This window comes from Chenopodium quinoa, unplaced genomic scaffold (genome assembly GCF_001683475.1).
Source record: "Chenopodium quinoa cultivar QQ74 unplaced genomic scaffold, ASM168347v1, whole genome shotgun sequence".
Taxonomy (NCBI): domain Eukaryota; kingdom Viridiplantae; phylum Streptophyta; class Magnoliopsida; order Caryophyllales; family Amaranthaceae; genus Chenopodium; species Chenopodium quinoa.
Window position 1 is genome coordinate 3,618,501 of NW_018743510.1, and position 23,996 is coordinate 3,642,496.

The window sequence follows — 23,996 nt, forward strand, 5'->3', positions numbered from 1 at the left end:
TACCCGCTCAAAATAACAGAACCTTTGGATTATTGTTTTATAATACAACCTTTGCATTGCTCTCATTTAACTTAAAATAACCAAAATATTCCACCTATAACAACAGGTTACCTGCTGACGTGGCGTGGGATGTTGTAGGTGAATAACTACCCCACTCTTATTTCTCACCTTTTCTTTCCTCTTTCATCCTATTACACTCCTTCCTCTTTCATCTAATCTTACTCCTCCTCATCAACACCTCACATTCCCCATTTCTTCCCTTCATTTTTTTTCCAAAAATTAAATTAGATTAGTTTGTTTGTTAGTGGAGAAAATTTTGCAAGAAGTCATCTTAAATTACTTATATTATGTGCTTCCCTGTAAGATGATTTTTAATCTGTTTAATTTTCTCTAACGTTTTTAAGGGATTTTCATTCTTACCAGTAATATACCAAACTTAATACACTAAGAGCATGTTTGTAAGAGTTTTTTTTTTTTTTGGAAACGGAATCAATTGAACTATTATTGTTATCAAGTGTTTGGTTAGAAGGTTTAAATAACAATTACCATTCCCTATAGGTAATGGTTTCCACCTATTTGTTACCTCTCTAAAACTTAAGATAACAATTACCTTTACCCTCCTTAAACAAAAAGAAAGGGAGTTAGGTGTAAGTAATTTCTTTCCATATTTAAACCAAACAAATGAAAAGGTAAGAGTTAAATGAATCCTTTCCTCCCTCTTATTTGTTTCCTTTCCACTCCATTTCCAATAGTCTAACCATACGCCCCCTAATAGCATTGTGCAAAAGTTACGAAGTACTAGTTTCATTCGTAATGCCAAAATGTACCAAATATATTGCAAACAACATTATTTGTCCTAAAAATAACAGTAGTAATGTCACTGAGTTGCTTGATGCAATGTAGAAGTTTGACTTGATTGTGTTGCACTTAAAAGGGGTCGATCCACCTGCTTCCTTGACCTACCCCCAAAAACCAAAAATAATTTGCATATCATACCCAAATTTACTCTACACACCCTATAATTTAGAATTCTCGTAAAACCCCTAAAATTTGCATAATAAAAAAAACCCATTGAATTCATGTATTGAAACTAGGCTTTCGAATTTGTACCTGAAATTATCTATAGGATTGTACTCATAGTTTCAAATTCTTGCATCATTAAAAGGTAGTAGTTGCTCCTTTAACTTATCATCAACTATAGTTGCTACAAGTTGTTGTTTTAAGAGTTGAATTATGGAGTGTAAAGGTGTGTGTGAATGGCTTAGAAGAAAAGCATTTTTTTTTATTTAACTCTAGATAATAATGAGTCACAATTAGCTTAGCTAACTTTTGGGAGGGAAAGGTGGTTAATTGTTACCTGTTGACTTTAGTTGTGTTGGACTACAAGTTATCGGTAAACTTTCCTATTTTAAGTTAAACGAAGGTAAAAGTTTTATTATAAAATAATAACTCAAAGGTTGTATATATTAAGCGGGTTAAGCAAAAGTTGTATTATTTTTGATAAATTTAAATAAATAACCAATTTATAGAGGGGGGAGGGTTCTTTTTTTGGGCTGACCTGTTTGAAATGAGATTGTTCCTTTACGAAAGGTAATTCTATTTGTGTGTACAACTACAAAGTTAAACCACTTTATATATAAATTACTTTAAACAGTTATCAACTTGTGTGTGACTCGGGCGTTGTATCGGGTTGTTATTTTAAAACATGATGTTAGTAAAAAAAAAAAGGATTTAAAAATAATAACTCTTCATTGTCTTGGAATTGTTGAGGCTATTCCTCTTAATTCATTTTTTTAAGGCTACGATATAATTTTTTTTATCCTTTTTTGTGCTTACTTAGACATAGATTTATTTATGTGTATATAGAGAACATAAATTACTATTGGCTAAGATGATAAGAAGTGTGATCTTAGACCATTATCAGCAGTGAGGAGAAAACAAACCTCTCAATCTCTCTCTACCCACTTTCTCACTCTTCCCATCCAATTCCTCTCATGAGAGGTTTTTTTTTACTACACCAATGCTCCAAAAAAAAAAAACTCCTCATCACTTTATCCTCCACTATTTACTATACCCCATCATAATACACATCATCTTTTTTTTTCTCTTTTTTTTTTTAATAATGTTTATACTACATATTTAACTTTCCAATACAATTAAAAATATGTAATATTTTATTTTTATAATTACGTTTTAATTACAATGTAATAATTTTTAATAATTTTTTATTTATTTTTGTAATTTTTTATTTTTTTTATATTTTTTTATGTATTTATTTAATTACGGTTAAAATTAATGAATATAACATTTTCAATATAATTTTTTATTTAACGTTTTAATTAGAATATAATAATTTAAAAAAATAACAGCAATTATAGATTCTACGAAAGATGTTTTTTTTAACTTAAACGATTAATTAGAAGCGCATTTTTGAAATGAACACATAAATGAGTCACTTAGAAAACGGCAATACAAATACAACGAATATTAAATAACAGTGCGATTACAAACTTAATAAAAGCGGTTTGACCTAAAATAATACACGAACACGAGTATTAAAACTTATAAACGATACGATTACAAACTACAAATTTATTTATTCGGTCGTATTATGATGAAAGTTCTGCCATATGTGCTCTACTAAATCTTGTTTGAGAGATGAATGAATTTCTCTATCACGAAGGGCAATCCTCCTCTGAAAATACGCGTTGAAATCAATGTTGGGTGGCCGCCCGACGTTGAATTCAAATGGCTCGTTGTTAGTCACCGTGGCACTTGTGCTCGGTCCCGCTCGCGCTGCTGTACGTTGTGGTCGATCTTCTTCGTAGTATCGTCTCAAAACATCTGCACGTGTGTAGTTGTGTCGTTCATCCTCGACGATCATGTTGTGTATTATTATACAGGCTTTCATAATGTCACAAGGAATATCTTTGTCGAATGCAAGTGCTGGTTGTCGTAGTATAGCAAACCTAGCTTGTAAAATTTCGAAAGCCCGTTCAACGTCTTTCCGAACTGCTGCTTGTCGATCAGCAAACAACTTGTCTTTTTGAACTTGAGGATGTGTTATACCTTGTATAAAAGTTGGCCATCTCGGGTAAATCCCATCTGCCAAGTAGTAGGCCAACTCATATTGATGTCTGTTTACCGAAAAATTTATTGGTGGTGCACGACCTTGTAAAACATCATCAAACACCGGTGAACGGTAAAGGACATTAAGATCATTACATGAGCCAGGCATTCCAAAGAACGCATGCCAAATCCATAAATCCTGATCAGCAACGGCTTCAAGAATGAGGGTTGCAGTCTTGCTATGACCAGCATATTGTGCTCGTAGGACAATTCTTCCACTCCAAATGCATGCAGTCTATACTACCAATCATGCCTGGAAATCCACGCAAATCATTTTGATGAAGGATTCTCCTTAAATCTTCATCTGTAGGTTTACGTAGATATTCACTTTCAAATTGTGAAATAACCCCTTGACAAAAATGTTGCAATGCATTCCTAGAGGTTGTTTGGCCTATACGTAGATATTCATCCACGACATCTGGGGCTACACCATACGCTAACATTCTTATTGCAGCGGTGCATTTCTGCAACGGTGATAAACCAAGCTTTCCAGCTGCATTCCGACGTTGTTGAAAGAATCGATCCCCTTCAACCACCTTGTTCATAATGCTACAGAACAAAGATCTTTGCATACGAAATCTACGGCGGAATTGGTTGTCGTTATACACTGCATTACTCGCAAAATAATCGTTATATAGTTGCACATGCCCTTTTTCTCTTTCCCTATCCCTTTTAGGCTCCGGGACACTTTCTATATCATTATTAAGTTGGGATTCTTGTGATGAGTCTTGGGGAATTAAAATATGAGGTAGGTGGTTAGCAGCATAATCATCAACTAACCGATCAAATACAACGTTATTTGAGAAATCAGAAGAACTAGAGCTTGAGGTGGAGGAAATGAAAGACATCTTTTGGTTATGGTTTGATAGTTGGTTTGTTTGGGATTCTTTCCGTTCAGAATAACACATGCATGTATATATAGTACAAGTGACTATCAATGCATGTGAGTTGCTCTGAAGTTGCATGTGAGTAACTCTGAATTGAAATTCATGTATCATTGCATGTGACATACGACACTTCAATGCTATCTCTGCAATGAAATTGATTTGTCATTGCACTCTGAATTGCAATTGAATTATTGATGCATGTGATCTGTGACACTTCAACAGTTGGTATGACTCTTCAATATTCTATATCATTATCAATACTTGTGATCAGTTGATATGACTCTTCAACATAAAGCTGTGAAGATTTTATTGGGAGTTGTATATTTCTGATTAACCAATACATGTGATTATTATTTAAAACAAATTTAATAAAGTAAATAAATTACTGCATAATTAATGTTATATAAAACATAATTCATTTAACATTACTGTAAATAAAAAGGAGTACATCTAACATTAATTAAAATAAAAAGGACTACATTGAACATTAATTAAATAAAACAGAAGCAAACACATTAAGCTGATCATAATTACATGTTCCTTCTACCATAGAGTAGTGCACGTAATTCTTCCTTGTATGCCTCTTCATCAGGAGTTAGGTCCGGTGCTTTTGCAATTAGAACTTGCAGCATTTCATAGTTGAGCCTTCTCTCTTGAATTTCGACTTGTTTTTGGTGAAGCTCGACTTGTTTTGCTTCCTCCTTTCCCTTTCCATGTCGAAATCCAACTTCTTCAACCGCATTTGTGCCTCAATTTCCCTACTTGCATTATTTTGCTGCATTTTCTCACTAATGTTTGAAACTTCAAAAGCCACTCCTTTTCCCTTATTACGCCTGAACTTTGCCTTTTTAACGCCATCAGGTCGAGGAAGACCTCCAGAAGAGAAACCGATAACGGGAACAACACCTTCATCTTCAGTTCTACACCGCTTTTCACTTCCACTATTGTCATCTTCGACAACATCACCGCAAGCAAATCTTTCCTCTCTTGACAACGCCCATCTCAGTTTTGTCCTCCACTTCGGGTCATTTTTAACCATTTCCCAACCATGGTGACAATTAAAATTATGTTGAGTAGGCTTGGAGGAAATATAGAATAAGTTACTTGCATTATTAATTCGGTCTGCTTCGTTGTAACCACTTCCAGTTGCCCTTCCAGCTTCGTCATAGCAACTACTCCATTGTATTAAATCAGTTGTCATCCTTCTCCAACAGCTTTCCAAACTCCTTAAAGGTCTTGGCGGTAGGATGTGGGGTTTCTCAGCCTGCGCTTGATCATATGCCGCAGATATTTTTCACCATAGCACAACTGCTTTTTGGTTTGTACCAACAATTGCATCTTCACTGAATTGAAGATACAGACCAATTAGAGCTTCATCCTCCGCAATAGACCACATTCGACTTGATTTTGTAAGTGACTGGTTTTGATTGACAGACACTCTTGGAGGAGGTGGAGGGTATTGAGGAGTGTCTGAAACAGTTTCTTCCATTTCATCATCAAAATGAGAATTGCTCCCTTGATTAACAAGAGGTGAATGTGGTTCATAGGTAGTGTTTTCGAAAGGAGTTTGATGAGGTGTTTGTTGTGGTGAATTTTGCAAAGAAGTGTTTCCAAGTCTTTGTAGGAAAAGTTGAAATCGAGGATTAGCGATAAAATCATCACCCAAATCAGAGAAATGATTAGAAAAATCAGGGTTGTTAGGATCCATAAGCTGATAAAGTAGTAAAATAATAAAGCTTTAAACAATAATTAGTAAAAAATTTAACAATTACTAAAAAAATAATAATTAAATTATATTTTCACAAAGTAAAACAACAACAATAACAACAATAATATTAATAAATAATAATAATAATAATAATTTTTAAGAAAACCGTAATTAATAATTATAATAATAAGAAGAAGTGAGGATTGGGAAATTAGTGAATATAGGAGATTTTTTGGGTTTTTGAAAGTATATCAAAATATATCAAAATGCATGTCTATTTATAGAGAATAAAATTTTATGGTCGTTGGTGAATTTTTTTTTTTTTTTTTTTTAATTTATAACGGAATTATTACCGTTTTAAAATATATTACCGTTGGGAAAAAGAGAAAATTTGTGATTGGCTGAATAAACTGGCACTAACGTGTGTCGCAATCCCATTGGCTGACCTGACGCGCGCCAGTTGCTAGCTATTTCAATTTTTTGCTAAGAAAGCTATCAAACGGCGTCATTTTGGCCACAGCAAGCACAAAACGGATCGTTTTGACTGCTTTCTCAGCAAAAAAAAGGGGGGTGGCGTCACTTTCTCCTAGGTCCCACATTAATACTATTCATCCTGATTTGCTCTCAACTCTTGTGCATTTTTCATTTCCCTCAACCGTGAGAGCTTTTCCACTCATTGATGTAGTGCTTGGTTTTTTTTTTTACACCTTAACTTTCACTCGTGAGGGGTTTTTCACTCACTGCTGGGAGTGCTCTTATATCCATGAGGTACAATGATTTTGATTTTAGCCATCCAACTCCAAAAGATCAAATTTTGCTAAGGACCCAAGGTATCCAAATTTTTGTTTAATTACAAATTGTTTTTTTATTGATAGCAATGCTAAGACGGTTTTACACAAATGTTTTCTCGACGGATTTTGAGGTATAATGGGTTAAAAAATATATGGAGAAGGTGGTAGACAAGAGAGGGGGGACTATAAGAAGTGGCAAATCCAGGATTTGTAAGTAGGGGTAGAATTACGTACTAGATACGAAAAAAATCATAAATAACTTTAACGTATAAACTCGTACTCGTTATACACTATTTAGAATGTCGTCACATACAACAAACAACTGAACAAACTGAGTTAACTTTTTATATGATGCATTGTCTTGTCGTATATTCCCTTTGTATCTTTTTTAGCGTCCTATTTTAACTATTTACTATTCACAAATTTACATAACCACTTTAACTTATTTTACAAAAAAGTATTATTAAAATATTCTACTTTGACTAATATAGGTGTTTTAACCATACAATTAAAAAATGTTTATTTTCCCAGTATCATAAATACCAAATATTGTATGCTAGCAGCTTCGAACCCCTAACCCATACAAAAAAACAACTGCCATCATCGCATCTCGCACCAACAAAGCAACACTGTTCATTATTTACACAAATTAAAATAGTTACACAAATACTGTTGCAGGGCTTGTTTTAACGAATTTTTTTGGAGGGGGGCACATGCATGCTACCCTGGGCCCAATGTGGGTCCGCCACTGACTATAAGGAAAGTGGATAAGGGAACGAGGTACTCCCTCTGTCCCTTAATTTTTGCCCCAATTTTCTTTATAGTCTGTCCCTTTAATTTTGCCCTATTCTATTTTTGGACATATGAGTCCACATTTCTACTCTCACAACAACCCATTAACCCCACCACTTTTTTCTCTCCTCACTTTTTTTCAACCAAAACTTAAAAAAGTAACATTACACTATGGGGCAAAATATAAGGGACAGAGGGAGTAGTAATGACTACCATGGGAAACAAGGGAGAAGAAGGAGAGAGACAAGAAATGTGTTGTTATGCAAGTTTTTTCACAATAGTTGGTGTGCTTGGGAGTATCATTAATTTTAAGGGTAGTGGATGAGTAATTAAAATGAGTAAATATAAGAGAAGTATACGTTAAGCTAAAAGAGATTCCATTTAAGTGCTTTGCAAATTTTGTGAAATTTTTATTTTATGGGAAAATATTGCAAATAAAAAGAAACAAATAAGTAATTTTTACAATTTTTTGTTCAAGATAATAAACTTGGATTTATTTTATTCCACACGTGATAAACAAGTAAAAGAACTATGGCAATATGGCATTTCTTGTACCCAGGTATACCTATATACTTCCTCCGTTTTTTTAATTACAAGTTGGCAATTTTACGCTTGTCAATGCACATTACGAAAGTGTATTTCGAGACGAATCTAACAAAATTCTATATGAATATATATTTTCCAACGCATAAATCACAAAAGATGATAAAAGGAGTGTTTGTAAATTGTGTAAAAGTCAAACGCTACGATAAAAAAGGAGGAAATACGGAGTACAACCTATGACCCTATAGATACTTGTTGAAAACGTCTCAATGAATAGTTTATAGTAAATACTAGTTTAAAATCCCGTGCAATGCACGGTTGTTAAATATTTTTGACAATAATATTACTAAATACTACATATTTTTTTTTTTAATTTTACAAAATACTACATAAAGTAAATAAAAGATATTCAGAAATATTTCATTTGGGTATATATGGAATATGATTGTCAAATTGGAAAGAAAATATCATAAAGTATAAATAGTTTATTTTTTTTTTTTTTTGAAAGGGATGTATAAATAGTTTATTTAGAGATTTTGCAGAAAAAAAAAATTGCGTAGTAAAATAGCCGTGGTAAGGCCCAATACCCAAAAAAGGCCCAGCCCAAAAAAAACCCTGAAACAAATTAGGGTTTTCATAAAATCTGAGTTACCTCCTTCACTCCCCTCAATCACAAAACCTCACCAAGATTTTGGGACAGTTCTGCCATTGACGCCATATCAAATCAAGGAGCAACAATGGTCTGTATATCTCTCTTTTTCTTTCTCTTTCTTCCCTTTCCACCTTATTATCCGTTTATAATGGTTGATTTATTCTGAATATTTTTTTTTTTAATTTTCAGGTGAAGTATTCAAAAGAACCCGAAAACCCCACCAAGTGTCAGCTTTTCCTACATCATTTCTCTTCATCTTTTGATCCATTTTTTATTGATTTTTGTGGGTTTTGATTTTTGGGTGTTAATTTGTATCAAATTTTCAGCTTGCAAGGCTAGAGGGTCGGATCTCCGATGTCATTTCAAGGTAATTTGGGTTTATCTTCATATTTATTTTTCTAGGATTTTTGGTTTTTGTAATGGGGTGTTAAATTTTTGGTATTATAGCATTGGTTTAATCTGATTTTATGTTTACTTTGTTGCATATATTCTTTTGCTTATTGGTGTATAAATTGAATTATATTTGCTAGAAATAATTTGGATGGGGTGTTTCTGAATTAGGAGATTTTGTTGTACTTCGCATGTAGCAATTAGAGGATTGTATGAGAGATTGTGTGATCTAGTTGTAGTTTCCTACTTTCCATTGATGAATGGCCTTTTTCATATCTGATACAACCGCTTCAATGGAATTGCTTTGATTAATAAGATTGAATCTTTGATGCCGGGCATTGAGGGGTAGGGGAATCGAGCTGTTTCTTTTTTTTTTTTTTTAAGTTATAATTATACCTTTCTTTTAGTGAGCTGTCTTCTACAACAGTGTGAATTTTTGTGTTTAAATGTAGTACACTCAAATGAGGCCATAAATTTTTTAGTGAAGTGCCTACCTTGGTGTTAAGTTTCCGTGAAAGTTGAACTTTGCATGTTTTCCTTGTAGCCTTGGATTACATTATGTTATCCCTCTTTGACGAGTGCCTGTATATGTTTTTCTTTCATTATCCAATTGTTTATTGTCTTGTGTGTCCATTTTATATGTTTTGTTGATGTTATAATGAACATCCATTGGATAACGTATTTACTCGGGAAGCATATATGGAAAATAAAAAATGTATGATTTTGGTTGAGATGGGTACGAGAATAGCTTTAGCCAGTGGGTAGGGGTGCAAGAGATGCTGTAATTTCCAGAATGAGTGATATCTGTAAGATAGATTAAGTGCAACATAGTGACTATGACTCTCTAAATTGCAAAGCACCATTTTCAGATAGCAATTCCTACCTATGTTAAATATGTTCTTGTAAATAAGAGCTGTTGCATGGGCAAGCTCTGTTCAATTTGATGAATGTTTTGTAGGATTACTATAATTGTTATTTAATTTTCTTTTAATGCAGTGATACTGTGCTGGTATGTATAATGAATCTTAATTTATTGATGTTGGTGACCTGTGCCCGTGATGTATTTTTGTACGATGTTGTGATTTCTTTGACTATGTTGCTAAGATTGTGTTCTAGTAGTTGTATAAATCTTAATTATTGTGTTCATTTCCTTCTGTACACAGAATACCAGAGAAACTGCCTTTGCACTCCGAAAAATGCCTCTAGGCAAGGCTAAAAGGTACTTGGAGGATGTCCTTGCCCACAAACAAGCAATTCCATTCCGTCGTTTTTGTAGAGGAGTTGGCCGTACTGCCCAGGCAAAAAACCGTCATTCAAACGGACAAGGACGTTGGCCTGTTAAATCTGCCAAATTCGTTTTGGACTTGCTAAAAAATGCTGAGAGCAATGCTGAAGTATGTGACTGGTTTCCTAGTTTCTAGGGTGCATATTTGCTTGAGTTATTAACGTCTTTCCACAACTGATTTCTTGGAGCTGCATTCTCATCATGCTATTTGAATTGTTATAGATGAAAGGTTTGGATGTCGATTCCCTATACATCTCACACATTCAGGTGAACCAAGCACAGAAGCAGAGACGCCGTACATACCGTGCTCATGGAAGAATCAATCGTGAGTGTTCAGTTGTCTGTTATTTTTTGTGTTGACTTGCAGAAATTATCGCAGGGAACTGATGTGTTTTCTTTGGCAGCTTACATGTCGCATCCATGCCACATTGAGCTAACCTTGTCGGAAAAGGAAGAAGCTGTGAGGAAAGAGGTAAATTCATTACTAATATCATATTTGCTTGTTTTTTTTTTTTTTTTTTTTTTTTTTTTTTTTTTTTTTTTTTTTTTGGCTAAGAACTTGAATTGAATGGTAGTTGAAAATTCTGTTAATATTAACAGAAGATGATTACCTGTGATATGCCAACTGCATTGTAGATACAGTCTAAGGCAAGACCTAGGGAAGATAGCATGTACATGGAATTACTTTCCGCCCCTCCCCCTTTAAAATCTTTGAGATTATAATTGCATTGGGTCTGGGTATTCAAATCTAATTGAGACATATCAAATTTCTCTATTATTCTGTAAAACTTATTTTTACTGTCCTCAAGCCTCTCTCCCCAACCAAGCAAATTGTAAATCAAGCAACAGATCAAGAGGCCTTTGTATTTTTATTCTTTATTGCTACTTAAATCATTGGTTACTCTGCTAGTATGTGTTATCAGCTCCTATATTATTTGCTAATTTTTTATACAGAATACTGACCATTGTTGTAAAATGGGTTCTTGCAGCCTGAGTCCCAGTTGGCCACCAGCAAATAGAAGGGCGCTTTATCTGAAGTAAAAACTTCGAGGGTCGAGTTCATCATTGAGGACTGATTCTTTTTTGTTGTCAATTTCTTGATCACCAGATGTTTTTTTTCTTTGTTTACTGTTCTTTCCCTGTGGAATTTTGTGCTGTTGACAAGATGTTATTAGTTTGCAACTCTATGTTTATTGTGTTATGAGATTTAGCAATTACCCCTAATGATTATTTTGGATTCTGTCTTTCGTGTAAGTGAATAAGCTCACTTGTGATTGTGGAAGTGATATTGATTTATCATGCCTGTTGTAGCCTGGTAGGTGCAATATAAAATACGGAGTATTCAAATGAGGTTCCAAGTGTTGGTAAAAAAATAAGCTTGAACCGTTTGAAATACGCTTGGAAATGAATCTGACATGATTACATTGTGATACTATTTGGTACGGAGGAAAATTTTACAAACTTAGAAATTGAATTAAAAAAAGTAGTGGAACAATTGTCGAAGAGGCTCACTGATAAACTGATTACGATTTTGGTTAAAACGAAAATAAACTGTTATTTGACTCGCTGAACGCGCTCCACGCGCGAGAACCAAAATCCCAAAACCAGACTTTTCAAGGCCTTTAATTTTAACGAAACCAGTCCCTCGTTTTGCGTCCTCAGGCGGACCGCCGGTGATCAGAGTAGGCGGCTTTACCTCTCGTTCGCCGGCGGGATCCTCTATCTTTTCCAATCAGCTCGCGGGAGACCCCGGTTTTTTATAGACATGAAACTTTCATCCTCGCTGTTCGAGGTAGCGCGGTACTTGTGACGGTGACTCGATTGTCGGCCGTCGCGCCGCGGTTTTCCCCAGCTGCCTCTTCTTGTGACCTGACGGTCTTCTGAGTGGGGATCCAAGGTGGTTCTGCAGCCAGTTTAATGGCTTTGGTGGTGTCATGAAGCTCAATCATAAGTTTATTACAACAAATAGTGAACAAGATCAGATTTGCGTAGGCTATCTTCATTGTAACCACAATTTTAGTGATTATTCCCTCTATTCCTAAATTTTTGCCCAATTGCAAATATTTAGGTCAAATTTTATAAACTTTGACCATAAAATACTCTTAATCTATAAGTGATAATATAATCATGTGAGATCTTATTGGATACGTCTCATTATACATTTTATTGATATTTAATTTTATAATTTTTACACTTGTGAAAATGGAGATATAACCGTTTTAAGACACTTGTTGGAGACCGCGAAAAGTCAAATGGGGCAAAAACTTAAGGACGGAGGGAATATATTCTTACTTTTAATTTGAAAGTTCAAGATTTCAAGAGATGGCATGTGCATTGCATCGTCTCCTTTGTTCAGCTTCTAGTTAAGTTCTTTTAATTGGGTTTCCCTCAAATCAGTTCTATTTTAGTCCTTTTACAACTTGGTGTTGTTCGTGAGTTCCTTTTAGTGTAGTTTTAGTCAATCCCTTTTCTCTTTAGAAGGTTGTTATGGATTGCCAACAATTGAATAACGCCCTTACGCACACACACTTGAACGACGATTATGATGAAAGCATTGTCAACTTTGCTACTAATAATTGCCCTCGAAATATCCTAAATCAAGCCAAGGTCTTGAAGGAGGATGGCAATATCGTTTTCAAGAAGGGTGAAGTCGTTTTTTGGGGCTAAATTCGACAGAGGGTTGAAATTATTGTGCTTTGTACTACCGAAAAATGAAGATGATTGTGTTCTTCTTTGTAACCTTGCCATCTCCCTTGAGTTAAACCTTATAGCTTGTACCCTAAAGGTTCGTGATTATGAACAAACTAAGGAGCTCTGCTCGATTGTCATTATGCTTGATGGAAACAACACTAAAGCCTTTTACAGAAGAGCTTTAGCCGAGATCAAGCTCAATCAACTTGAAGAGGCCCATGAAGAGCTTGGCAAAGCAGCCAAGGCTGAGCCTAACAACAAAGACATCCTCCGTGAGATGGAAACAGTGGAGGGTCTAAGAAGCAGAGCTAGCAAGCTTAAGGGCAAGAGGAGTACTGAGGATTTCGGCCTGTCTCACGCCCTTTACAATGAAAAGGGAAAGATTAGCAAGCCTCCTGTCAATCTAGAATCTAACAGGTTGCCTAGTAGCGATGTTGAGAGTGGTGTTACAAACTTAACCACCATGGATGCTGCTAGTGAGATGATGGTAGAGAGCCTTAAGGGGGATGATGATGCCACTAGCCCCCCTAACATCAAGGATTCGTGACAGGCTAAGGGCAAGGGATCAGGGAGAGCCCAACAGATTAAGAATTAATCAGTCCCTTAAGACTTCCGGTTTGTCTTACTCGGATCTCAGTCAAGGGAAAACCTCGAATTTCTTCAAAGGTTTGCACTTTCATGGATGATTGTACGAGTGAAAGAAAAGACCACTTATAATGGGCATTTGGAAGCTCACAATGCAAAGGACTCCAAAGTTCGTGTAACCTCACTAAGATGGTGGGTTCGAAAAAGAGGAATCGCGTCAGGAAGAGCCAAAAGGAAAAGGCTATGTGATTTATGGATGCCGCCATGGTTAACGATGTTGTTGGGCTTCCCAAGTCCAGCACCGCTGCCGTTGAGAAGTTAGATTATCATATATTTACTTGCCTAACTTCTAGCAGCAATGAGGGTTCAAATATCGAGGAGAGGAGTGAGGAACCTGCGAGAGTTTTAATTACCACTGACATTGATGAAGTGAAATCCGTAGGTTCTAATGAAGAAGACCCCATGAGTTTTGAACCAGGCCAGGTGCAGTCCTTTCTACCACTCTCTACTTTCAAGTTCTCTGCCTCGTCAAGGAAGCATGAAAGGCCAATCAGGTCAAGGGTGAAGAACAAGAAAGGTAAAAGGTATTACAGGGTTTGTTTTTGCAGGATCAAGAAACGCAAGGGATCAAGTGTGGAACATCTTATGGCTAGTACTAGTGATGAGTCCCCTCAACCCCTTTATGTGTATTTCCAAGCAATCCACAATGTTTGTATCCCCAATCCCCGTTTTAGCACTTGTATTAGTATGTTTAAGAGAGTCAAGTTGTCTCATTGTAGTATTGAGCCAGTTGGGAGCTAGTCTCCTTTTTGAACCGTTGTCAAAAAAAAAAAAAAATTGTCGAATCGTATTCATATTTCTTAAAACGTATTTAATTGTATGGATATTTATTCTAATTGCTTTACCATATTTTGGTATATAAATGAATGATAAACTATTTTGATGCAAAAAATTGTTGGATTCATCTCAATATAATAAAGGTATGAGTTGATTTACAAGAAGTTTGGAACTACAAATGATTCGAAATTCAGACAACTAACAAAACTAAGGCATCCGTGTTTTATTTTCAATTTTTACAAGTGGAGATAACCAAGTATAGCTTACCAAAGAAGAGCCAAAGTAGTAAGGGATAGAGTAAGGGATAGTAATGAAAATTTAAAGACGATTATATAAAAAATGATCATCATAAGTCATCCTGTGTGGCACAATAATAATAATAAAATGATCCTGTCTCCCCCCCTCCCAAAAAAAAATAGAGTTTATTTAAATGATTTTTTAAGGGGAACTCTAACCACTTGAGCTATCCCTCACTTTCATTTAAATGAATTTATAAAATGTTAAAATCTTTGTGAAATCAAATTTTTGATATATATGCAAATCAGAAAATTAAATGCTTAAAAATTGTAAAAAATTAATGAAGTAATCAAAAGTGGATAACACTAATTTCTCTCTCCTAATGTTTTCTTTACCCCTTTCTCTCTCCTCTTGGTCACCGGATTTCGTCATTGCCAATTTTATGGAAAAGACAGGTCTTTATAGACATCTTGTATGGAGTTTGTATTCATAGAGTTAATCTTAATACGAACTCCATACAAGACATCTATAAAGACCATGATGATGTTCACCATGACCTTGTCATTTCTGAAAAACCGGCGACGACAAATTCCGATGAACGAGAAGAGAGTGAAAAGGGTTTAAGTAAACCCTAAGAGAGAGAGAGAGAGAGAGAGAGAGAGAGAGAGAGAGAGAGTAATTAAGATTACCCACTTGTAATTACTTAATTAATTTTTGAATAATTTAAGTAGAACGCTAAACGTGACCCTCGAATCTCCAAGTAACGCCTGCATGTATAACCTAAAATTCCAACCTTTGTTATAAACTAATCAAATTTACCTCAAATATTTTGACCGTCCTCTCTAATGGTCACCAGCCACCAACAACCGGTCAACCACCATAACTTTCAAAATCAACCAAACAATTCCAATCTTACAAAATCAATAATATTAATACTCCCTCCGTCCCATAATTTCGTGCCTACTTCTCAAAAAACACGGCAATTAAAGAGAATGGTGGAAGTAGAGGAATATTCTATTGAAAAGATAAAAAGTAGAAAATATTGTATGAGAATAATAAAAAGTAGAGAATATTGTATGAAAAAAAAAGTAAGTAATGATTTTTTGTGTATATCCATTTATGTGTATTTTGTATGAAAAAGATAAAAAGTAAGAAATAATTATGTGCTATTTTTAGAAACAGGCACAACATTTTAGGACGCCTAAAAAGGAAAACATGCATGACATTATGGGAGGGAGGGAGTAATAAATAATAATGACAATACTAACAAAAACAATAATATAAATAATAATAATGTTACTAACAACAATAATAATACTGTAATAACAACACTACTAGAAAACAACCAATCAACGATGGAAAAAATCCGTCGAAAAACCCTGAAATTCCGTCGGAAATGCCCATTTCAGACGGAATTCCGTTGGAAAGCACCGGCGCATTACACTTTGTAGGAATTTCGCGATATTCCGAGGGAAATTCCGTCGGAAAGGTCCATTCCGACGGATTATGTTCTGTCGGAGTCAAGTTTGACTTAATTGGGAAGTCCGTCGCAAGTTTTCGACTGAAAATTCCGTCGCAACAAGCCAAGCTTTCGACGGAATTTTCCGTCGGAATATACCTCTTCCGACGGAAACTTCCGATGAAAAATTCCGTCGGAATCTACTATCTTCCGACGGAAATTTCCGTCGGAAAATTTAATAGAAAAAAAAGCCCCACCTACCACCCCCACCACCAGCCCATCCCCTGCCCCCTACCCACCCATACCCCTACCAGCCCACCCCCTACCCTCAACCCACTAGATCCACCACCTTAACCCACCGCCAATAACCCGCTTAACCCCACCATACCCACCACCTTAACCCTAACCAACCATCTTCACCCACCCACCAAAACCCCTAACCCGTGACACTTCAGCACAAAAAAAAAATATCAAAACATAAAATAAAAAACAGAAGCAATTATTCAAAATTAAATATACAGATCTAAAATCAACACAAAATTCGAAATTTAACAAAAACAAATTATACTATAGAATTATCTCAAATATTTTAACTTAAATATACAATTATTTCAAAAAAAAAAAAGTTATACATTGAAAATTTGAACAAAATAAAACTAGATCTAATTCTAACCACAATTAAATGTAGATCTAGAATGATATGTTGACGGTGCGGCTGAATGTGACGCGGCGGCACTGGAGGTGACGCGACGGTTGTACGGTGTTGTTGATGTTGTTCTTGCGCGACCTTGGTGTTGTCGGTGGTTGTTGCGGTGGTGGTGTTATTGATGACGTTGGTGGTTGTGTTATTGATGATGTTGATGTTATTGATGATGTTGGCTGGCTGGAGGCAAAGAGGAGAAGGGAAAGAAGAACACCGAAGGGGAAAGAGAGAAAGAGAAGAGGAAAGAGGAGAGGAGAGAGAAAGAGATGAGGAAAGAGGAGAGGAAAGAGGAGAGGGGAGAGGAGAGAGAAACGAGAGAAAGAGGGGAAAGAGTGGCGGAGAGAGAGGAGAGTGAAATGACAAAATGAAAGGGAGGAAGGGGGTAGTTCCGTGTTTTTTTTTTTTGGGTAATAAAATCAAAATTCCGTCGGAAATGGTTCAAAATCCGTCGGAAATCTCCTACGGATTTAAAATCCGTCGGAAAGTATTTATTTTCCTACAGATTTTCCCTCGGAAACTAAATATTTTCCGATGGAATTAAATTCCGTCGGAAATTTCTGACGGAAACCCATATCCGTCGGAAATTTCCGACGGAAACCCATATCCGTTGGAAAGTTCTGACGGAATATAAATCCATCGGAAATTTCGTTTTTTCCGACGGATTTTTGTGTCCGTCGGAACACATCCGTCGGAATTGGACCTTTTTCTAGTAGTGCAATAACTACAAAATAACATAAATTTTGGGCGTAAAAAAAATACATTGCGGGCAAAACGCCCATTTTTTTCGCACAACCGAGTAGGAAACGCCCAGAAAATTCGAATCTTGGACGGTGGTTCGAAATTTTTGGGCGGTTCCACATGAAATGCCTAGAAATTATGAACCTGCATCGAAGATTCGAAATTTCTGGGCGTTTCTACCTAGAGATTTCGAAAAAATTGGGTGTTTCCACCGATTTCAAAAAAAAAAAAAAATTACCTTTGACGCGCCGACATCCTCCACGATGGCCTTCTTCTGTCCTTCTTCGGCATTTTCGCGCGATGGTGATGCATAGATCTACACTTTGGAATGTTTTTGTAGTGTGGGTGGTGGTGATTTGTAAGTAAAGGGAGGTGGTGGTGGTGGTTGACCAGTGGTGGTGTTGGTGAAAGTTTTTGGAGTGGATGGAGTGAAATGGGTGGTGGTGAAAGTGATGGGAGAAAGTAGTTTTTGTTTATAGATAAGGGTAAATTCGTAAATTATCTTATTTTCATAATTATTGAAATCTTATTTTAAAAAGATTTTGCTTATTTTCTAAAATTATTATTGTTTAGGGTAAAAATTACCCTAGACACGTGGCCTAATAGGCAAGTGACACGTGGCGCATCACCATTAGTCAATAGGGCTCCAATCCTCTGTTGACACGTGTCCTTGGTACCCTCCATGGGGGACTTGTCTGCCCTACTATAAAGTGGGGCAAACCTCATTAATGGGGTATTCATAAATACAAACACTATTACCGAGCAATATTAATTGCGGAATTCTCCCAATCAGCGAGAAGAACTTTACCTATTCCGTATTCTTTCCTCCTGTGCGTATACTAACTTGATCGTCGGAGGCGAAACTCCTACCAACCGGAGTCTTCGTGATCTTGCAGGTATAGGCATCCCGCAGCTCAGTCTTGGAACCGTAACTCTCCCGCAGGACACATCAAAAAACCCCGAAACATTGGCGCCGTCTGTGGGGAGGGTACTTCTAAGATGACGTCTGATACTGTACCAGCGAATCTGAACAAACGGCCCCTGGCCAAACCTGAGGTCCAGACGGACCACGAAAATGGTGATGACTATGAGATCAACACCTACGTGGCCCCAGACGGGTCCTTTAGAACCAAACGCACCCGTTCAAAAGAAATGAAGGAACGAGGTGAGAGTCAAGCTGCTCCCAACAACGCAACCGGTATGCCGGTTGGGGAAGCCCAAGCAGCAGCGGGATCTGCTCCCGTCACGAGAAACGAACTCATGACTTTCATGAACAGTTTCAAAGGCGAGATAAAGAATCTCATCCGGTCGGCCACCCCCCAAAAGGGCCAGCCGGCCAAGAAGCCTTCATCGTCTTAAATAGGCCCCGTTTTCCTCAAATGGAGCACAGAAAAGCCACCGGCACGTACAGCCGAACGGATCCAAGAAAACCTTCTCTGATGCCCGGACGTTTCTCCAGGAGAAGAGAAATCAGCAACTGTCTGCGTCGGCTTCAACGTTGACCTTTCCAGACAGCCTCCGTAGTGTCTCCGTCAGACACTCGGAAACAGACCAAGCGGGTCAGTCTCGCGAACCTTCTGCGCGATCTGGTCCCAAAGAAATCCAGCCGGGACAATATGGTCCTCCAAAGAAATCAGGCGCAGCAGCCGTTCCAACCCACGGATTGGCAGCTGCGCCTGCTTAATCTGGGAGAACAGCCAACGGCGTTCTCGCCAGACATAACCCAGGCGGCACAACCGCCTAAGGTCAAGAATGTGTTGGTAGGTGCCTATGATGGCACCTCCAACCCGGAAGACCACCTAATGGCATACTCCAACCTCATGTATCTACAGGGGTTGGATGACGCCGCCTGGTGTCGATGCTTCCCGGCTACCCTGAAGGGCATTGCCCAACGGTGGTTTGGTAATCTACCAGCCGGATGCATAAACAACTTCAGAACTTTGGCGTATTTATTCACGTCAAACTTCTCAATGAACATCCCTGCCAAAAAGACCAGCCTTGATCTTGGGGCAGTACAACAGGGTGAGAAGGAAGGACTCCGGTCCTATGTCAAACGGTTCAATCTAATGAGAATTCAGATTCAAGGGCTGTCTGACGAAGTTGCTTACACAGACTTCTTCAAGGGTCTGAAGGACGGGTCGACCTTCAAGTTCGACCCCGTCCGGAAAAGGGTAGCCACCCTCCAAGAGGCGTTAATAGAAGCAGAAGCCTATATACTGGCGACGGAGCTTTGTGCTGTAAAGCAACCGTCAGATTTCAAAAAATCTGACAAGAGAGATAACCGGCCACAGCAGCCGGCAAAAAAGGAAGACAAGAGAAAAGGAATCTGGGCGGCAGACCGGTCTGGTCAGCTGGCCCAGAAGGCAAGAAGAAAATCCGAACCGTACGTCCCCAAGTACGAGTTCACAAAAGACTGCACCTCCATCCTTATGGAAATCAAGGACCGGTTGTCCCTCCAGAAACCGGCCGCCATGAAAAGTCCCACTAGTAGTCGGGATAAGAGCAAGTACTGCCAATACCATGAGGATGGTGGCCATGACACTAATGGCTGCTATAGCCTCAGGCGGCTGTTAGACCGTCTGGCTGACGAGGGAGCCCTAAAATCTTACCTGCCAAAACCCAAAGGCAACCACAAAATAAATAAGGGGCAGACGGCAAAAACCGACCCTGCTAACTCTGAAATGGATGAAGAGACTGTCTTCACCATAGCAGGCGGTTTTTCCGGTGGAGGCCCAACCATCCGGGGAACGAAAGACAACATCAGGAAGCTGGCCAACTCAGTGGATGAGGGCCAGGTGTCGACGAGTGCTTCGTCGAGATACCTTTGGTCCGTGCTGCTGTGTGCCACGAACCCCCTTCGCTCTAGGCTTGCGTCCTTGTCGTCAATAGATAAGTGCGCGCCGCACGATCCAGTGTCAAAACTCTCGGACCGTGACAATTGGTATCAGAGCCAGGTTGCTCGAGATATGCCGAACGAAGAGATGCCAGGATATACGTTGGAAGAAAGACTTGCTTGGCTTGAAGGCAAGTCAGAACAGTGGGCTATGCTGGAAGAAAGGATGCCCAAGCTCGAGGATATTGTAATAAAGCAAGCCAAGCAAATGGAGAGGCTCGAGTCGACGGTGGATGGGTTGACGAAGCAGCTTAACTTTGTGCAAGGCTTAGCTGATGAGGCACAAGACAAATGTGCCACCTTGATGCGTGCCCAAAGAGGGCTCGGGGATAGTGGAGATACTAAAATAAAACCTCCTAAACCTCAGACCTTTAATGGCACGAGAGACTCGAAGGAGGTTGACAACTTCATCTTTGACATGGAGCAATACTTCCGTATATGTCGGTTGGAGGATGAACTGAAGGTTGATACTGCAACGATGTACTTAGTGGACGATGCTAAGCTTTGGTGGCGCACCAAGTACGCCGATATTCAAGCTAAGAGAACGTCGGTAGACACTTGGGAGGATCTAAAGAAAGAGCTGATGGCTTAATTTTACCCCGAGAATATTGAGTTTGTCACTCGCACCAAGCTTGCAACCCTGCAACACAAGACCTCTATTCGGGAGTATGTGAAGGAATATTCGGCGTGCATGTTAGAGATTCATGACATGTCAGAGAAGGATCGCCTATTCAACTTTGTGCGAGGTCTGAAAGATTGGGCTCAAAGGGAGATATGTCGCTAGAAAATTGATACCTTATCGGGTGCTATAGCTGCAGCTGAAAGGTTGATGGATTACTCGTCAGACAAAGCACCCATCCAGAAGAAGGGAAATAGTGGGTCAACATCAAGCACCCCAAGGAGCACCAGTGGTAATTCTCAGGTTAGCTCGAACAGTGTGGGGAATAGGTTTAGGAATGGGGGAGAAGACTCGCGGAAGAATGTCTTCACTGCGTCTACAAACAGAGTTGGGTCCTCGGGCTCATCATCATCATGGAACAAACCCCTCACCTGTATACTTTGTCGAGGGCCGCACAAATGGTTTGAGTGCCAGCATAAGTCAACCTCCAGAAGAAACTCTCCTCAATGTCCTCTGACCCTCATAAAGGAGATGACAAAGAGGAGGACGTGGGAAGCGAAGAAGAACCCTCTAAGTTGGGGGCAGTGTATTGCATGTACGCTATGGGAAAAGAAACGTCGGAAGATAAGGGTCGGGCTACCAGCCTAATGTACTTAGATGTCTGGATAAACGGGAAGAAGGCTCGGGCGATGGTTGATACAGGGGCCACTCATAATTTCATCACGAAGCGCGAGGCAAACAGGTTAGGGTTGAGAGCCGTGCATAGTGGTGGTCGCATGAAAGCGGTGAACTCAGAAGCACAACCAACTTGTGATGTGACAAAGAATGTGAATACAAGGATTGGGGAATGGAGTGGGGGTCTGGACTTTACGGTGGCAACCATGGACGATTTTGAACTGGTCCTTGGGATGGATTTCCTGCACACCAGCAAGGCTGTTCCGATGCCCCACCTAGGGTCCTTACTTGTGACAAGCCACCAACCGTGCCTCCTACGGACACACGCTCAGCCTGAAAAAGGGAAAGAGTTGAAAGGCCCCCTGCTATCAGAAATGCAACTCAAGAAGGGGATGAGGAGAAATGAACCCACGTTCCTTGCCACTCTCTCGATGAAAGATGAGGAGGTTGAAGGTGATATCCCGGAAGTGATAGGAGAGTTACTTGGGGAATATGCAAACATCCTTCCTAAGGAGCTCCAAAAATCTCTTCCTCCTCAAAGGACCATAGATCACAGCATCGAACTGGTGCCAGGCGCTAGACCACCCGCGCGAAGCCCCTACCAGATGGCCCCTCCGGAACTCGCGGAACTGCGTAAGCAGCTAGACGGGTTGTTGGAAGCTGGCTTTATCCGACCCTCTAGAGCTCCCTATGGGGCACCAGTCCTCTTCCAGAAGAAACAAGATGGGAGTTTGAGATTGTGCATCGACTATAGAGCCCTAAACAAGCTGACAGTGAGAAATCACTATCCAATACCGTTGGTGGCAGACTTGTTCGATCAGCTGGGGGACGTTGTGTACTTCACAAAGCTTGATCTAAGGTCTGGCTACCACCAAGTTCGAATTACTCAGGGAGATGAACCAAAGACGGCCTGCGTCACCAGATATGGCGCGTTTGAGTGGTTGGTCATGCCGTTTGGGCTAACCAACGCGCCTGCAACATTCTGCACCTTGATGAATCAAGTCTTCCACGACTACCTTGATAAATTTGTGGTCGTTTACTTGGATGACATTGTGATCTTCAGCAACACCCTGGAGGATCACTTAGAACACCTGAGGAAGGTGTTTGAGAAATTAAGACAACATCACCTGTTCGTGAAGCGGGAAAAATGCGCTTTTGCGAAGGAAGAAGTAAGCTTCCTTGGACATTTTGTAGGAGGAGGCCGCATAAGGATGGATCCTAAGAAAATCCAAGCCATCAGTGATTGGCAAGCTCCGAGGAACGTCTTAGAGTTAAGGTCGTTCTTGGGGTTGACTAACTACTATCGCCGCTTCATTCAAGGATATTCAGAGATAGCAAGTCCCCTCACGGACTTGTTGAAGAAAGATAACAAGTGGAGCTGGTTGGAGAAACAACAAGGGGCTTTCCTCAAACTCAAAGAAGCAGTGATGAAAGAACCGGTTCTAGCCCTCCCTAACATCAACAAGCCGTTTGAAGTTGAGACGGATGCGTTCGACTATGCATTAAGCGGGGTCTTACTCCAAGAAGGTCACCCTGTTACTTAAGAGAGCCGGAAGTTGAGTGGAGCCGAGAGAAGGTATGCTGCCCAAGAAAAAGAGCTGTTAGCCATTGTTCATTGCTTGAAGGGGTGGAGACACTACTTGCTGGGAGGGAAGTTTATTGTTCGCACCGACAACACTGCGGCCAGCTACTTCCTCACCCAACCTAAGTTAACGGGGAAGTAAGCTCGTTGGCAGGAGGTCCTAGCAGATTTTGATGTGGAGTTCACGTATAAAACTGGAGCCAGTAACAGGGTTGCTGATGCCTTGAGTCGTCGTGCCGATCTGGCCCCCCTCCAGAGACTATCCCCCATGTCAGCCAGCAATGTCACCACTTCAGTCAAAGAGCAAGTCAAGCAACACCTCTCAGAAGACCCCATGACGAACACTATTAAGGGGCTGATAGAAGAAGGAAAGACAAGACGCTTCTGGATGGAAGACGGGCTCATTTTCACAAAGGGTAACAAGCTATTCATACCAAAGGTGGGAGGCCTACGGAAGATGCTCTTGAAGGAATGTCATGATACCCTATGGGCCGGACATCTAGGTTGGCAGAGGACGTTAAGCTTACTCTCTTTGGGGTATTATTGGCTAAGAATGAAAGAAGATGTCATGAGTTACACCCGGACCTGCTTGGTTTGTCAACAAGACAAGGTAGACCGTCAGAAACCTGGAGGCCTCCTAGATCCTCTTCCCGTGCCGACGCGTCCGTGGGAAAGCATATCAATGGACTTCATCAGTGGTCTCCCCAAGGTGGACCAGTACTCCGCAGTGATGGTGGTGATTGATAGATTCTCCAAATACGCCACCTTTGTTCCCATGCAGAAGACTTGTGGTGCGGAGG

At 39.2% G+C, this 23,996-nt stretch overlaps 3 protein-coding genes across 3 annotated transcripts; 1 reads left to right on the forward strand and 2 right to left on the reverse strand.

Moving 5' to 3' along the window:
- Window positions 1-2,596: 2,596 nt before the first annotated feature.
- On the reverse strand, window positions 2,597-3,977 carry LOC110739813. Its single transcript, XM_021920296.1, has 2 exons — window positions 3,374-3,977; window positions 2,597-3,282 (listed from the first exon to the last, which is right to left on the reverse strand). Exons 1-2 carry the CDS (start codon window positions 3,975-3,977, stop codon window positions 2,597-2,599), a joined length of 1,290 nt encoding a protein of 429 aa, XP_021775988.1.
- A 655-nt stretch (window positions 3,978-4,632) lies between these two features.
- Window positions 4,633-5,724, reverse strand: LOC110739814. Its single transcript, XM_021920297.1, has 2 exons — window positions 5,315-5,724; window positions 4,633-5,188 (listed from the first exon to the last, which is right to left on the reverse strand). Exons 1-2 carry the CDS (start codon window positions 5,722-5,724, stop codon window positions 4,633-4,635), a joined length of 966 nt encoding a protein of 321 aa, XP_021775989.1.
- A 2,717-nt stretch (window positions 5,725-8,441) lies between these two features.
- Window positions 8,442-11,459, forward strand: LOC110739748 (60S ribosomal protein L17-2). Its single transcript, XM_021920220.1, has 7 exons — window positions 8,442-8,590; window positions 8,692-8,728; window positions 8,829-8,869; window positions 10,056-10,286; window positions 10,400-10,502; window positions 10,582-10,649; window positions 11,167-11,459. The coding sequence occupies exons 1-7, from the start codon at window positions 8,588-8,590 to the stop codon at window positions 11,194-11,196; spliced, it is 513 nt and encodes a 170-aa protein (XP_021775912.1). The 5' UTR covers window positions 8,442-8,587; the 3' UTR covers window positions 11,197-11,459.
- Window positions 11,460-23,996: the final 12,537 nt, after the last annotated feature.